This window comes from Sturnira hondurensis, unplaced genomic scaffold (assembly GCF_014824575.4).
Source record: "Sturnira hondurensis isolate 20B ecotype Veracruz unplaced genomic scaffold, ASM1482457v3 Scaffold0022136, whole genome shotgun sequence".
In the NCBI taxonomy this organism is placed as follows: domain Eukaryota; kingdom Metazoa; phylum Chordata; class Mammalia; order Chiroptera; family Phyllostomidae; genus Sturnira; species Sturnira hondurensis.
Window position 1 is genome coordinate 3531683 of NW_028094767.1, and position 16807 is coordinate 3548489.

The following is a 16807-nucleotide window of genomic DNA, read 5'->3' on the forward strand; positions in this document are numbered from 1 at the left end:
TATACTATAGGGTAGTGATAACTATAGTCATCACATTGTGCGTGACAAACCACACTTCTACACCTGGCATACGCACACGCCCCGCTCAGCAGACAAAACACCTCCAAGCCCAGCACACACGCACACCTCCGATCCCTGCGCAGGCGCATCTCCGGCCTTGATGCCGGCGCACCTCAGATCCCAGGGCACAACCCCGCGCTTCGCCCGCACCGCTTCTCACCTTTCTCGCTGACGCTCTCGCTCTCCAGCTCCACGTCCTCGCAGCTGGTGTACTCCGGCGTCGACACACCCTCCTCCTCCGAGCTGCTCACTGACATCTGCCTCTTCTTGCCGCCCCTCTTGGGCCGGTGGGGCTTGGGCGGAGACGGCCGCACCGACTCGGACTGGTCCGAGCTCAGCGAGTCGTTCCGCAGCATGATCTCCGCCTTCTCGCGCTTGGCCTTCCGCAGGAGGACCGCCGAGCTGGGGTCCAGGCGGCTCTGCTTCCTGAGGGGCTCCTGGGCTTTGGGCTCCAGGGCTTTCGCGGGGACCGGCCCATGCCTGGGAGCCGGCGGGCTGTGGTTCGTTAGCTGCTTGGCGCCCGGCGCCCTGGCTTCCGCAGTCCTCTCGGTCGGGTAGGCCCGCTGCGAGTCTGGCGGCAAAGCCCTGCCGGCGGCCGGCGCTCGCTTCCCGGCCTTGCCTTCGGGCGGCGAGGCGCCCGCCTCGGTGCGTGGGAGCGCCACGTCGCTGTGGCGCCGCTCGTGCCTCGCGCGGGACACCCGCGCGTGCATGCGCATCTGCTGCTCCTCCGGCAGCGGCTTCACCGGGTACCGCGCCAGGTTGGGGTCGCTGCGGTACCTGGTATGGTACTCCTCCTCACTCCTTTGCTTCTCCTCGTCCGCCACTTTGCCGTCCTCGCGTTTTTCCGGCACGTCGGGGTAGTCCTGCGACCGCCCTTTCTCCAGCCTTCGGCTTTCCCGCCGGTCTTTCCGCTCCCGCTCTTCCACGGCCCCCTCCCCAGGTTGCGCCGAGGACTTTGGCCCGCGTTTCCGCTCGCCCTTCTGGGAGCCTTTGCCATTCTGCTCAGACAGCCCTGGAGTCTTCTTCCTGTGATATGCAAAGCAATGTGAAAAAGGAGACCCGTGCCTAAAGCGTGAAGTGAAAACCAGACCTTCTTATTCCAGATTTAAATCCTTTCCAGTAATTACTTATAATTCGATGTCTAAATTAAAAGTGACATGATAAGGAACCAAAGTAAACTTGTGTATCTGATTAGCTTTCTAAATAAGGCTCAGGGACTTTAGAAAGTGTGTGAATATTTAAAATTCTCTATAAATTAGATCAATAAAAAGCACCGATAAATTAACTCAATGAAAAAATTTTATGTTAACCATTGCTTGTGAATCATAGACAAAATATCTTTTAGATGAAACTAATGTAGGTAATAATATTAAAATTGTATTATAATAAACATAACACATCAATTAAAAATAAGTATGTACTTGATAGATACTTGGACAATAGATATTGACAATCTTTTATTTAAAACTTTTTAAAAAATGCAAGTGTGTGTATTTCAGAAGTCAAATCTAATAGCACTTCTTCAGTAGTAGAACAAAAGTAATTTTAATGAGATTATATTCACCCAAACACTTTTTTAGGAAGTTAGAGGAAAATGGTTTCATGAATGACCTTTTTTATTTTACCTTCCACGGGCAATAATAATAGAAGTATTGAAATTTTAAATTATTACTCGTTTTTCTTCCCTCTTTCCCTCATTTCAGAACACAGTGCAAAAGAAGAAAACAGGTTTTTTCCTACTTTTCTCTTGTTGAAGTCACTGGCAAGATAAAAATAAAGGGGAGGAGTTTGGCAATCTTCGAATCTTTTAGACATATCATTCCACTGCCCCTTTCAGTGCTTCTCTTTACACTGGTGTGAACTTGATTTTGGAAAGTTCTAGCAACTACTTGAGAAGCTACAAAAAGGAGGTGCCTTAGTTAAGCATTCTGACAATATATGATCTACTATGCAATTAAAATGGAGACAACCAGGACTTTTTTTGGAATCTTGAGGTCCATAGAAAGGGCTTTCTAGAGGGAACATCATTTGACAGGAAGTCTAAAAGCAGAAGTAATAAACATCAAGTACAAGATGAGAAAAAGTAGGGCAATTTCTATTGTGGATTACCAAAGTAGTAATTGACTAAGATATGTTATGTATGGGTCAGTGTGAGGAGGGGCTGGTGATGGTGAAAAGAAAGAATAAAATGTATCCGATGGCATAAGAAAGCAAAATGGAAACATGGCAAATTCTGCTTTGGATTACATTGGTCCCTTGAAGTGAAAGGGATTTTCATCGAAGATGGAATTGCAAGGGTGGCATTGTAAGGGGTCTAACAGAATACAAATAAATCATTATCAAATACAGTTTTCAAAAGAGCATGATGACTGTGCTTCAGACATTTAGTAGCTCATTAAGGCATACTTGATCTGGTTAGAAGTTTATATTGAGTTACTTTCCTTTTCCTTAAGTGCTGATAAGTCATGCCTGCCTTGCAGAGTTCACGTGAGGATTAGAGGAGACACCCTCTGTGGGAAAGCTTTATGAAAGGATAGTGTTACACAAGTGCGAGGAGCTGTCCAGTCTCTCTGATGCTTTGCTTTACTGATTGTTCTTCTCATCTCTACCCTTAATTGCCCCATTTCCACGGGCTTCTGATGAGTGCTTCATACTTCTGCTTCATACTTCGTATGAAGTATGATCAAGAACACTTGTATACTTTAAAACAGTCTGCCATTCTTTCAGTCTTGCTTGTCTCCCTGAGATTGTCACCTTTTTCTTCTACATTTGCAATGTCCTTGCTATTTTCTTAAGTGTGTACATAATCAGCATGTGATTCGTATAATCAAAGGGCACCTGCCCCTGTCGATTTTTCAAATTTCATTGAAACAGAAAGTCTCTTCTCAGTCCTCATTTCTGATTTTTTTTAGTTTTTCACCATGTGCCATAAACAGGATTCATATTTTCTCTTTAGAAAGTTTGTAGCACCAAATCACCTTATTTAAAGATATCATATTCTGACCAATCCCAAACTGCACCTTTGATATAGTTTTCTTAACAGACATCAGTTTGTCACCCAAAGGTATTAACTGCTAGTTCTGAGTAATCTCTGAGTTATCTCTTCTCTACACAGTTTATGCACACTCCTTTTTATTTCCTATAATGTTTCCTCCTACTCTCTCTATTTACCTTACAGTTCCTGGATATCCTACAAAGCTTAATTTAGAATGCACATCTTCTTTCCTGCAGCTCCCAAAGTACTGCATGTATTTTCTAGCTTTGATCAAATCAGTCTTCTGCAAGTTATCTGTCTTTCCCAGGATATTGTATGGTATCTTCCCTAGGATCTGTGAGAAAGCGATCACGCCCTAATCATCTTTATACCCTCCGGTTCCTGGTACAGTGTTTGCTTATAGTAAATAAATAACAGCTACATTAGTTGAATGCCTTCCCATGTGCCTGCATCTGAACACAAGTTCTCATTTAATCCCTGCCACAACCCTGTAAGGTGGGTTGTTACTAGTGTGATGGAGCCGGGACTGGAAGCCAGACCCGTTTAACTTTGAAGTTTCTTATTTTACGTATGTGCTTTGTTTGGAAAGGGGAGCAAAAGCCTTTCTTGGAGCCACAAGCAGACAAGCTTACTCTTAACAACAGTCAAGACCCCCAAACTACCAAGCACGTGAAGAGAAGGCCTAGGTGCCCTTTGTTAACATTATTCCAGTGCAAAGCATCCTGTCTGGTCATAAATACATTGTTTCAATGAATGAATGAAAGAATCCACTGAAATAGAAGATTTGATCATGTTCACCCATGCCTGAATTTCTCAGTGACCTTCCATTTCTCCTAGGATAAAAGCTGTCAAATTTAAGCTGGCCAAAGGCCCGGCAGTGTGAGGCCCTAATCCCCTAATCCCCTCATCGCCCCTTCTCCTCCAACCCTCACTTTGCTACTCACACTCTACACAGTGGGTACTCTAGGTTTTCCCACCAGCCTTGTCCCTTCGGGCTGCATGTTCCTGCATATGCCTGACCCACACTCCCCACTCTTCACCTGGTTAATTCCTAGTCACTTTTAAGAGTCCAGCATAAAAGAAATGTCCTCGAAGAAGGCTTTGCTGATATACCCACCTTCCCTTCAGTGGCCCCATCATATTCTCTCAGAGCACTTTCAATTAAAGGACTAATTGTATCTAAAAGCTTTGCCGAATTCAAGGTTGGAAGTTAGTAGCCCAACTGGGTGACATCAGTGCATAGTAGGACAGAAAAGCTTCTCAACAAAGATCTCCAAAGGCACAACACATTCTGCAGATAAACAAAGCGCCTCACGTTGTTATCTTCTATGTGGGGCCTGGGAAGTACCACTTCCACACATTTTTCTTAGTAAATGTTAAATTCTTGAAAATGGGTTTGCCATCCATACAAGACCTTGCCTTTTGCTTACATGGTTAATGAACTATTACCTCTCTCTTGGAGGTTCACTTCTAGACCTGGATGCAGCCTGCTTCTGCTCCGGCCCCAGGGCTTGCTGTGAAGGCTCAGCCCCTTTGCTCCGGTCAGGCTGTGCACCCGGGGGGACCGTGTCCTGGGAGGAGGCAGCCACTGTGCTCAGGGGAGTCTGCGACCTTGATCGCTCTTGGAGCCGTGCTTTCTTTTCTCTGGGTACCTCAGAACCAGCACCTGTAGCTGTATCACTCAGGGTTCCGTCCTGACTGGGCTGCTGAGGGCCACTTCCAAAGAACCAGGCCCCAGACTTGGTTAAGATTTCTTGCTGCTTTCGACATAAATTGCATACCCACATAACCTATTTGAAGAAGAGAGAACAACATAAATTTTCTGTGCCATTTGGGAATAAATTATTTTCCTCAGACAAATATAATTTAAGGAAAAAATGGTTGTCATGTTCATATTCATATTTATCTTTGTCAATTTCTTGTAAAAAATTCTTGCACAGTCAAGTATATGAAGTCACAATGCTCCCAGATAACCAGGACAGAGCTTACCCTTGCGAATCTAATCCTATGATTCTGAGTTTTCTTTTACCATATATCATCACATTTTGTATGACTGACCCTGAAGTTTTACTTAAAGTATGTTACTAAAGTGTTCTAAGTAGTTGATTGATCAGAAAAATATTGTAAGGAGCTATAGAATGAATAATTATGTACACAAACTTCAGTGTCTCAAAGGGTGTAGAAGATATCTATTTTTTTCAAAAAATCATTGAATATTAAAGCCAATATTGAAATACATTTCTCTGGAACAAACAATAAAAGATAGGTACAAAAAAAGGTCAGGTTGTATTTGTTCTCTAGTTTATTATTAATAAACTAACTTCAAGTGTATTTTATGCTATTAAATATAACTTTCCATGCACATATTTACTAAATCCATAAATCTGGGTCTGGGTTTATTCCTATGTGACAACTGTGACGCAGTTTCCACTAGGAGAGCTTACTTTGGAACCGTCATTTAGAAACACACCCACTGATAACTTACAGGATGTCTGACCACCTAAATTCAATCTGTGTGCCTGCTCTCCTCTTGGTGGCATTTAAAATACATGTGGTAATGAGGTCGATGATCATACTAGAAGTCCTAATAACAGCAGTGACACCCAGCAGACACAGAGCCAGACAGGTGCCTGCAGTCCCGGGAGCCTCACTCCCAGTGACCCCAGTACCTCTGCTCCTTTGTGGTCAGTTCTTGCTGCCTCAGCTGATTTCCTTTGCATGCACTTCCATTCTCCTTTCTACTTCAGAAACAACACCCCCCCCCACCCCCGAAAGAAGCTGATGACCAAACTCTGGGGCTTCCTTTTCACAAATAGGAATTCAGTCAACAGTTCCTCAAAAATATCTAGTAAGGGTGAATAAATCCTGGATACAGTTACATGGGAAATAATGAGTAAAAGAAGCCAGCTTTATTTATTTGGCAAACAGAAGAAGATGCATGACTGAAACATTCAGATGGATAGGAGGAAAATTATAACTGTAGCCATAACATTTGATGAAAATAAAAACTTGATGGAGAAAAGTAATATATTTTTAACGTAGAAAGTATTACAGATAAACTGTTAAAAACTGCTGCTTTCTAAGCAAGGAAACTCAAATGAATTCATAATGCAGGGTGAAGAGAAAGTAGGTTTACTGTTGTTTGTATGGGAAATAATACGATAATTAATAAATACAATACAAGAATAAATTGTGTTTCATGTACTCACAAGTGAAAACCTACTTTTGCCCTACCCCTTATGAGGGAAACTAAAACTTAGAGATATTTGCAAAAATGTGTGATATTGTTGAAACTTAATTCATTACTCTACATTTCTTCAGATCATAGAATGAACTAGGTTCACAAAGGTAGTTAGGCATAACATCTATTTATTGTCTTCCAATGAATATCACAGAATTCTCATTTACTAAGATGTGAAACAATATGAACAAAATAAAGTATTTGTGTAATATAGCTTCAATTTCCAAATAAGGCTATATTATACTTAAGGTATCATAGCCTGGTTATGTCACAAATAGTGTCCCCCAGATGTCCTGATGGGTTGTACATGGACATATTAAAGATTACTTGACAGGGGGCGGTGACCGAGCACCATGTCTTCCATGCACAGTGACATTGATTCTCCTCTGACTAGACCCTGAATGGGGACAGGTGATATGTTTCCTCATTAGTTGCCTCTGTAGCTGACGTGAGAGTGATGAGCAGGTCTGAAAGCATGCCATGAGTAGTAGTAAGTCCTCACTTAACGTCGAAGATAGGTTCTGCAGCTTTAAGTGAAAGAACAAGTAAGGAACAAATTTCATAGGCTAATTGATATTAAAAAGAGTTAAGTTCCTCATCAATGTCCTAAAGAAACGACACTGAATAAATAACATTTGAGGACCTGCAGTAGTTAAGGAAATTGATATGAAACATTTACTATTTCACATTGACCAAGGAGACATTAAATTTGTATTTGTTACACTAAGTGTAAGAAAAATATTATTTGTGATCTAAGTTAAATCCTTTCCTAGAAAAATATTAAAGCATACTTAGTATAAATTTTTAAACCTCCTTTAAAATCATACAGAAAAAACAATAAAATTTACAATTAATATAAAAATTCAAAAATGGAGGTTGAAAGTGGTAGAAAGAAGCATAATATTGATTAAAAGAAGAGCAAAGGAGATTGTTCACTTCATTGAACATCTTTATATTTTCTAGAACATTCTTATTTTGACTGCTTCACATTTTTAAGTATTATAAAAATGAGCCAGTGAGAGATAATTGTCCAATGTGGGAATGTTCCAAGTTTTGAATATGTGCAGAATTGCTGTAGGATCAGTAAAAGAAAATATAGTTATTATTAATTACATTTCAATTTAACCATTTAATATTACTTTAAATTTATTTAAAAAGTTACAGTTAGTGGTTAAGTAAAAACAGCTACTTTAATATTTTCAAACTATTATTTATTCATTTACATCTGTGATGTTTTATCTAATTTTGTCTATTTTTAACTCTTAGGAATATATTGTTTAATCACAAGCATTTTCCTATATCTTATTTTCTGGTGCACCACAACATTGTTATATTTATATTTCACAATTATAAATGTGGTCAACCTGTCCTCTAATTTGAAAGCAAAATTTACTATAAAAAGTCAAAATACTTTTATTAAAATACTACCACCCAATCTCAATTATTAGTTATCTAAATTACTCTTGCCACAAAGTTTACAAACAAAAAATAAATTGCTTACATGAGTTGTAAAGAAAATAAAATATGTTTGCCATACCTTTCAACATAGTTTTTGTCAAACATCACAGACATGCATAAAAATGAGCCAAATCGTTACTAAGAAGCAATAAAGTTAGGTATGTTTAAAGATTCTCTTTCTGAACATAGTATTAAGTATTTTTATGTTTGCCTGGAACTATATAGATAACCCTTTCTTAAGTAATTTTTTAAAAAGAGCAGAAGACAATTATTTCTACCAAGGAAAAAATGCTCCCCCCCACCCCCTTTAGGAGACTTCACTATGCGGGGTCAGGCGCTGGTTGAGTGTCCTGGGATGTGTTCCGTACTAATCTAAAGTAAAGCAGGTCTATGTAATAATCTAGCTTAATAATTTACAGATGTTAAGCAGCCAAATAAATACAAACTCAAAGGAAATATTAGGATGCAATAAGGCTTCTGAGTGTGCATGCCATACATCAGAAATATGAAGAATACTTGAAAATTTTATTTTGACCTTTTGATTTAATATCATTTTAAATTCCATCTTCCCACTTAATGAATACTTGAGAAATATAGTAAATTCTTTCATAAATTCCCCATAAATAGTTCAGCCAGAGAAACAGAAATTACAACACCCCCTACTACATAGAAAGTGGGGGGAAGGTAGAGAGAGAGAATACATATGAATTCTATGGATAAAATGGAAAGTTTGGAAGAAAAAATACATTATGTAGAGGGAGAAATACTTTACACCTGCCTTCACATGAAATGTTTATGGAACCAGGAGCACAGAGCAGAAGAACCGTGCCTTGGACTTACTCTCAATATTTATTACTGAGGTGAGTCATGACAGAGAGGTATGGTACCTTACATTAACAATGTCTTGCATATAACAATCCATTTGAGGTATTTAGTATTATCACATAAAGAACAAATATAAACATGAAGGGTTTAAAAAAACAAAGGATAACCTGTGTTTAAATTTTCATTCTATGTTTTAGATACAAATTTTAAAAGTGACTTTTGTTTAAAACAGCACTTTATTCAAAAATTGTTATGCCACCTACCATTTTGTGCCACTTTAGGTATTTGAATTTTCTTTAAAAATTCAAATTGCTACAACTATCACAAGAAGAAATAGAAAATCTTAATGGCCTTACACTAGTAAAGAGGTTGAATTAATTATTAAAAGACAAAAGAAGTTGAATTTATAACCAAAGACAACTTACAATGAAAACTCTAGACCCAGCTATATTTACTGAAAAGTTATTTTAAACATATTTAAATAGTAAATGATACAAACCTTACATGAATATTTTTCATTAAAATAATAATAAAGAGAACTACTTCCACTTCTTAACTCATTTTATCGAGTCACCATTCCCTTAATACTAAACTTTTGATATAAGGAACCCTGTAAAAAATAATAAAATAAAACCCTTTATCCCTCTTACAAATAATTATATGTCAATAAATTAGTAAAAATGGATAAATTCTTAGAAACGTACAACCTTCCAATACTGGATGATGAAAAAATAGAAGATCTGAACTGAATGATTACTAGTAAGGAGATTGAACCAACAATCAAAAACTATGCGACAAACAAATGTTCCAGGACCCAAAAACTTCAGTGATAAATTATATCAAATATTCAAAGTAGATTTAATATGAATCCTCAAACTCTTCCAAAGAGTAGAAGAGGAAAAAAACACTTCCAGACTCAGAAGGCCAGCTTTACTCGCATACCAACACCAGTGAAGACACCACAAGAAAATAAAATTACCAGTCAATATTCCTGATGAACATGGATATTAAAATCTTGAACAAAATATTAACAAACTGAATTTAATGATACATTAAAAGGATCATACACCATGACCAAGTGGGGTTTATTCTAGTGATGCAATGATGATTCAACATCTGCAAATCAGTCAGTAGGATAAACCACATTAACAAAATAATGAGTAAAAATCATATGATCATCACAGTGTATGCAGAAAAACATTGGACAGAATACAACATCTATTTATGACAAAAACTCCTAACAAAGTGGGTATAGAGGGAACTTATCTCAACATAATAAAGACCATATACGACAAACTCACAGCTGACATCATACTTAATGGTGAAAGGATGCCACTTTCACTCAATATAGTATTGGCAGTTCTAGCCACAGGAATTAGGCAAGAAAAATAAATGAAAAAGCATCCAAATTGGAAAGAAAAAAAATAAAAGTGTCACTATTTGCACATGTCATGATATTATATATATAGAAATCCCTAAAGACTCCACTAAAAGTTGTTAGATCTAATAAATTTAGTAAAGTTGCAGAATACAAAATCAATATACAAAAATCTGTTGTGTGCACTAATCACAAACTAATAAACAAATAAAAAAATAATTCCATTTACAGTTGCATCAAAAATAATAAAATACCCAGGAATAAATTTAACCAAGGAGGTGAACAACCTGTACAATGAAAACTGTAAGACATCAATAAAATAAATTGAAAAAAGATGAAAATATATATTTTGTGCTCACGGACTGGGACAACTAATATTGGCAAAATGTTCATGCTACTCCAACCAATCTCAGGTTCAATCCCTATCAATATTCTAATGACATTTTCAAAGAAACAGAGCAAATAATTCTAAAATGTATATGAAACCACAAAATGCCCCAAATGGATTAAGTGATATTGAGAAAAAAAAAGATTGGAAGCACCACACTCCCAGATTTCAAACAAACTGTATAATCAGAATAGTATGATACTGGCATAAATAAGGACACATTGACTAATTGAACAGTATAGAGAGCCCAGAAATAACCAAATAGATAGGGTCCATAAATGTACAACAAAGGAGCTAAGAATATGCAATTTCAACAAATGCTTGTGAGGAAAACTGGAAAGCCACGTCTGGACCACTATCTTCAACCAAACACAAAAATTAACTCGACATGGACCAATGACTTGAATGTAAGACCTGAAACCATAAGAGCCCTGGAAGAAAAACAAAGGCACTTAGTCCCTTGCCATCAGTGATGAATTTTTTTATCTGACACCAAAGTCAAAGGCAACCTACTGAATGGAAGGTAATATTTGTAAACTATGTATCTGATAAGGGGTTAGTATCTAAAGTATATAATAACTCATAGAACTAAAAAAAATCTGATTTTTAAAATGGGCAAAAGATCTCAATAGACATTTTTCCAAAGAAGATATACAAATGGCCAAGGGGTACATAAAATGATATTCAGCATCACTAAGCATCAAGGTAATCCCTACCAAAACCACAATGAGTGGTCTCCTCACACTTGTTAGAACAGCTGTTGTCAAAAAGAAGAAATAAGTGCAGGCAAGGGTGTGAAGACAAAGGGAACACTTGTGCATTGTTAGTGGGAGTGTAAATTGGTGCAATGACTTTAGAAAGTGGTATGGAAGTTCCTCAAAAATTAAAACCAAAATTACCACATGATTAAGAAATTTCATTTCTGGGTATTTATTTGAAGAAAAAACACTAACTAAAAATGGTGTACGCACTCCTTGTTCACAGTGGCATTCTTCGCAACAGCTAACATATAGAAACACTCTAAATCTCTATTGATGGGTGAGTGGATAAAGAAAATGTAGTGTATATATATATATCACATTCATATGATATGTGATATATATTACATTTATATGATATATATGTCAGCTGAACAAGGTACAATGTACAATTATATTCAATACTATATACAATGGGAAGTAGGCAATAGCCTTTGTTCATCGGGAAGTTTCCAACTTCATGCTTTTCTCTCCCCACCCCCATAATCATAAGCTAAGACCACAGAAGCTGTGCAAATCTGTATACATGCCTACATTCCATAGGTGGCGGCCTGTTGACTCCATCAAGCTTTCCTCCTCTTTGAAACTGGCCACTCTCCTGAAACACCAGAGCTGTGTGGTTGACATATTGTGAACCTAGTATTTTGCCTTGAATCCCTTTTTGATGCCAGATCCCATGAGACAAGTAAAACTGATCATCTTTTCCCCAAAACTATGAACTTAAACAGTATTCTGTTTAGACATGCCTTATTAATTGAAAGGGAAATAGGACTAACAACCCAGCTTTCTAAAATGTCTTTCTTTCTCCAAGAAACCATTGCCAACTAGATACCTAAAATAAGTTATATATCTTTCTCTCCTAGTTTTTAGATAAACATTATATTCAAGAGCGATTTATGACTGTATATGCTAGAAAGAAATTGGAACAGCTTTTATTTTTAAAAAAGGAAAACATAAAAACACTAATCACCATTGACACTGTATTGTGAATACATAATCATAGTCATCAAAGAACATGAAAAAATAGCTTGCTTAATAAACTGTGCCAAGCTTTTAGCATAAATTATCCCCTTCCTAATAAATTAACATTGTCCTAGTTTTCAGCATGTACTTCATTTCTCATCCCCTCCCTAACTTCGTATGTATTGTGGCTGCTGGCAATGTTTACCAAAAATGTCATTTATTTTCAAGGTTTTATAAAGTTTTTGTAAAGTGTTCTCTTGCTGTTTATTTCACACCTGCTAACATAATCCTTCCTTTCTGACGCTCTGTTTAGTTACCTTGGAAATGATATCATAACATAGCAGAAACACCTGTCATTGCAAGATGATTCCTGCTTAATTTTAAGCTGGAGTTAAACTCATTTCTGTATATATAACAGAAAAATGTTACTTGACACAGGTTTCACACTGAGAAAAGCCTGCAACCGCTCAAAAAGCAATCGTTTCCTTATTATTGCATATTATTTAGAGATAAGTAATGATGGATTTTTGAAATAAATATGAATGGTAATCTACTTTTGTCAGGAAATGGAAGGATGTCATATTATGGATGAGAAATTTACTATCTAACTGGTAAAAAACATACTGATTATTTTTATTGTTCCACTACTTTCTGTCAGAATGTCACTTTAAAATAACAAAATATTTCAGATTTTGTTTCAAGGAGTGACAGACGTGTTTCATTTAAGGTGGTACAATGAGGAAAAAAACAGTCTCTAGAGTTGGGCATACCTGATTTACTCCTTCCTATAATACAGTAAGCCAGCCAACTTAACCTTTCTAGGCTTGGGTTTCTCCCTATGTAAGTCGAGGACAATAACACTTAACTTGCTACTTTTTGGGGTGAGGAAGATAATTTATGTAAAGAACATACTTGATATTTAAAGAGAGGCTGAATTAATTTCCCCTCATCCACTCAGTTTAAAAATTTTAAAATTGTAATTCTACTAAGGTAAAAAATGTAAAAATATTGAGATCCACTAAATAAGGCAAATGCAGACTTTCATAATGGGTTTGAAAGCATGATATAAATATGTCATCAAAAGAAAGCAAATAATAAATATTTTTATTACCAAAATGTCAGAACTTGAAAGAAGTGAAGTTTGTGGGTCACTTAATTCAATACTCATCACCTCCCAGGAAAGGAAACTGCATTTAAATCACTTGTCCCCCATGACACATTTGATTAACAGCTCAATGGAGATTAGATCACTTTAAGCCAAGTCTACTGATTTATCCTCTTTAAAAGTGTTTTGAATGTATTGATTTTTATAGAGAGAAGAAGAAGGGAAGGAGAGGGAAAGGGGAGAAAGAGAGAGAGATTGGGGTTTGTTGTTCCACTTATTTGTGTATCCATTGCTTGATTCCTACATGTGCCCTGATTGGAATTGAATCCACAATCTTATACTTTTTACCACCAGCCTCCTTTATGCCAACATTATTCTGCTAAACACATTAAATTCTGAAAAACATATATTTAAAATATAAAACCAAGGAATCTTTTTAAAATTCTTTAAATGCTGAATTAGAATTTTAGAACGTCAGTACTCTTCCATGCCTTATTCAGATTGTGTGGTAAAGTTTAAGTAACTTCAGAAAATGTCAACAGGTGACAAAAAATTAACTAGGACCTTCTTCATTTGACAAAAATATCTACTCTTTTGAATACTAGCCAAAGTGACCACCATTCAATACTATCATTATTTGGGAAAATAAATTTTTTTAAATCGTATCTTTGCCCCAAAATACTGTATAGCCTCTAATTTACTAAGTGTAACAATAATGGTTTCTAAGGCGTAGTAGTTAATGACTTAAAAACTCAGGGCTTGGCAGAATATTTAAATCTTTTTTAATAGTATATTTTTATTGTATTTTCCCATTACCAGTTACCCCCTTAGGTACTCTCTACCTCCACCTATCTCCCTCCTCCCACCTCTCAATCACCACACTGTTGTCCATGTCCACGAGATTTTTTCTTTTGTTCCATCCCTCCACTCCCAATCCCTCTAAGCTGTCATCCTTTCTCTTGAGTCTGTGTCTGTTTTGCTTATTAGTTCAGTTTGTTCATTAGATTCCACATATGAGTGAAATCATATGGTATTTCTCTTTTCTGACTGGTTTATTTCACTTAGCATAATGTTTTCCAGGTCCAACTATGCTGTTGGAAAAGGTAAAATTTTCTACCTTTTTTACGGCCAAATAGTATCCATTGTGTAAATATACCAACAGATTACAACTAGAAAAATGGAAGGAGCAATAAAAAAATCCCAACAAACAAAAGCCCTGGGCTGGATGGCTTCACAGGTTTATTTTACCAAGCATTCCAATAAGAACTAACACTTTTATTTCTCAAACTATTCCAAAAAGTTCAAGAGGAGAGAAAACTTTAAGCTCATTTTATGAGGCCAGCATTAACCCAATTTCAAAACCAGATAGAGACACTACAAACAAAGAAAATCATAAGCCAGTATCTCCGATGAACACATAGGCTAAAATCCTCAACAAAATATTACCAAACAGAATACAGCAATGCATTAAAAGATTATATATCATGATCAAATGGGATTTATTCTGGGGATGCAAGTTTGGTACAGTATCTGCAAATCAATAAGCGTGATACATCACATAAACAAAATGAAGGATAAAAATCAAATGATCATATCAATAGATGCAGAAGAAGCATTTGATAAAATCCAGCATCCACTTACGATAAAAATTCTCAGCAAAGTGGGAATAGATGGAACATGCCTAAACATCATAAAGGCCACATATGACAAACCCACAGCCAGCATCATAGTCAGTGGACCAAAGCTACAAGTGTACCCCTTACGACTGGGAAAAAGACAGGGATCTCCGCTTTCACCTCTCTCATTTAACATAGTACTAGATGACCTAACCACAGCAATTGACAAGAAAAAGAAATAAAAGGCATCAGAATTGGAAAGTAAGATGTAAAACTGTCATTACTTGCAGGTGACATGATACTGTCCATAGAGAACCCCAAAGATTCCACCAAGAAACTACTAGGACTGGTAAATGACTTCAGTAAAGTAGCAGATTACAAAATTAATATCCAGAAATCAGCTGCATTTTTACATGTCAACAGTGAACTATCAAAAAGCTAAATTAAAACAATCCCATTCATAATTGTTTCAAAAAGAATAAACTTTTTTGCCCTGGCTGGCGTAGGTCAGTGGATTGAGCATGGGCTGCAAACCAAAGGGTCGCCAGTTCGATTCCCAGTCAGGGCACATGCCTGGGTTGTGGACCAGGTCCCCAGGATGAGGCGTGGGAGAAGCAACTGAGGCAACCACACATTGATATTTCTCTCCTTTTCTACCCCTCTCTCTAAAAATGAATAAATAAAATCTTTAAAGAAAAAATAAACTTTTTCGGGCAGAAGGAACTAGGTAAGTCAGTAGTACAGACAGCCCCTTTCGAGCTAATCTCCATTAACAGCATGTTGGTGCCTGCCAAGCACAGTTCACCTGCACTGTATCACTGATGCTGGGGATGGGTTAGCATTTTATTGATATCACTCCTGGAAGAGATCTTTTATACCACATCACTTCTCAGTGAATGTCTATCCAAACTCCACATCTGTGCTGTTCAGTGGCTAATATTAAAATTGTTTCAATAGTTTGTCAAACTCACTAACAGTGAAAGCGTTAGTGAGAAATGACCTATTCAAGGAGAATGTGCAGAATGATCCACCAAAATACTGTTGGCAATACTGGACTTCACGTCCATCCCAGAATATAAACTATGTAAAACCTCTGTGCATCAATTAGTAATTAGTAAACTATCAAGTTTTTTCTGCCATTCTGAAGAAGAGGGAGCATTACCAGCCTAAGGAATGACTCCTCCCCACTTACTTCCCCCCAAACCCTTGGGAGGACTATTCACTTTAACTGAAAAGTAGAACTTTTCATATATATTACAATAGAAAATAGTTATCCTTTATATATTATATAAATGTTGATGTCTCTTAAGGACAGAGATGCAAATGTGAACTCAGCTGGTCCCTTAATTTTTGGTAACCTGGAGACAGGAAATACAGCTCTAGGTGCCTTCACTCCTGACCTGAACACATCTGGACTGTGAGAAGTCTGATAGCACTGATGCACACAACAGAGGTCTGCTTTCCTATGGGAGAGATGAGGTGGCCTTTTAAAAGTACTTTTGTGTTTATTCTATTACAGTTGTTTCAATGTTTTCCCTTTTGCCCCCTCCACCCAACCCACCCTGCTCACGCACAGTCAATCCCTTCTCCGTGGTCCATGCCTGTGGGTCATTCATACGTGTTCCTTGACTGGTCCCCGCCCCTTCCTTCCACCACTCCCCCTTCTCTCTTCCCCTTCTCCAGCTATCACTGTGTTCCACGTTTCTGTGTCTCTGGTTGTTCCATTTTTAGGGGTCTTCTTTCATAATCTCAAAAAATAAAAACAACCACTGTAAGGAGCTTAAAGCATTAAATTATAAATATAATAATCACATCAGGCAGAAATATTAAACAATACTATATCATATATGTAATAGGGATATTTCCTCTCTCTAATGCTTTGTAGCTTCCTCAAGGCATCTCATAAAGCATTCTTTAAAAATTCTGAATGCGCTGAAATACCCTAAACTGATTAGATATCTGGATATCTTCTCTCTTTCTCTGTTCATGTGTGTTATCCACATTATTTCTGATTTTATTC

General features: G+C 37.3%; 1 protein-coding gene across 16 annotated transcripts in view; it reads right to left on the reverse strand.

Moving 5' to 3' along the window:
- Positions 1 to 16807, reverse strand: part of RIMS1 (regulating synaptic membrane exocytosis 1) — a 230686-nt gene that overhangs the window by 185444 nt on the left and 28435 nt on the right. For all 16 annotated transcript variants that reach the window (XM_037034298.1, XM_037034289.1, XM_037034296.1 and 13 more), the window contains exons 2-3: positions 4505 to 4845; positions 221 to 1086 (exon numbers count right to left, since the gene is read on the reverse strand). In XM_037034298.1, the coding sequence (XP_036890193.1) occupies positions 221 to 1086; positions 4505 to 4842 (1204 nt within the window). In that variant the 5' untranslated portion in view covers positions 4843 to 4845. The remainder of the gene's footprint in view (positions 1 to 220; positions 1087 to 4504; positions 4846 to 16807) is intronic.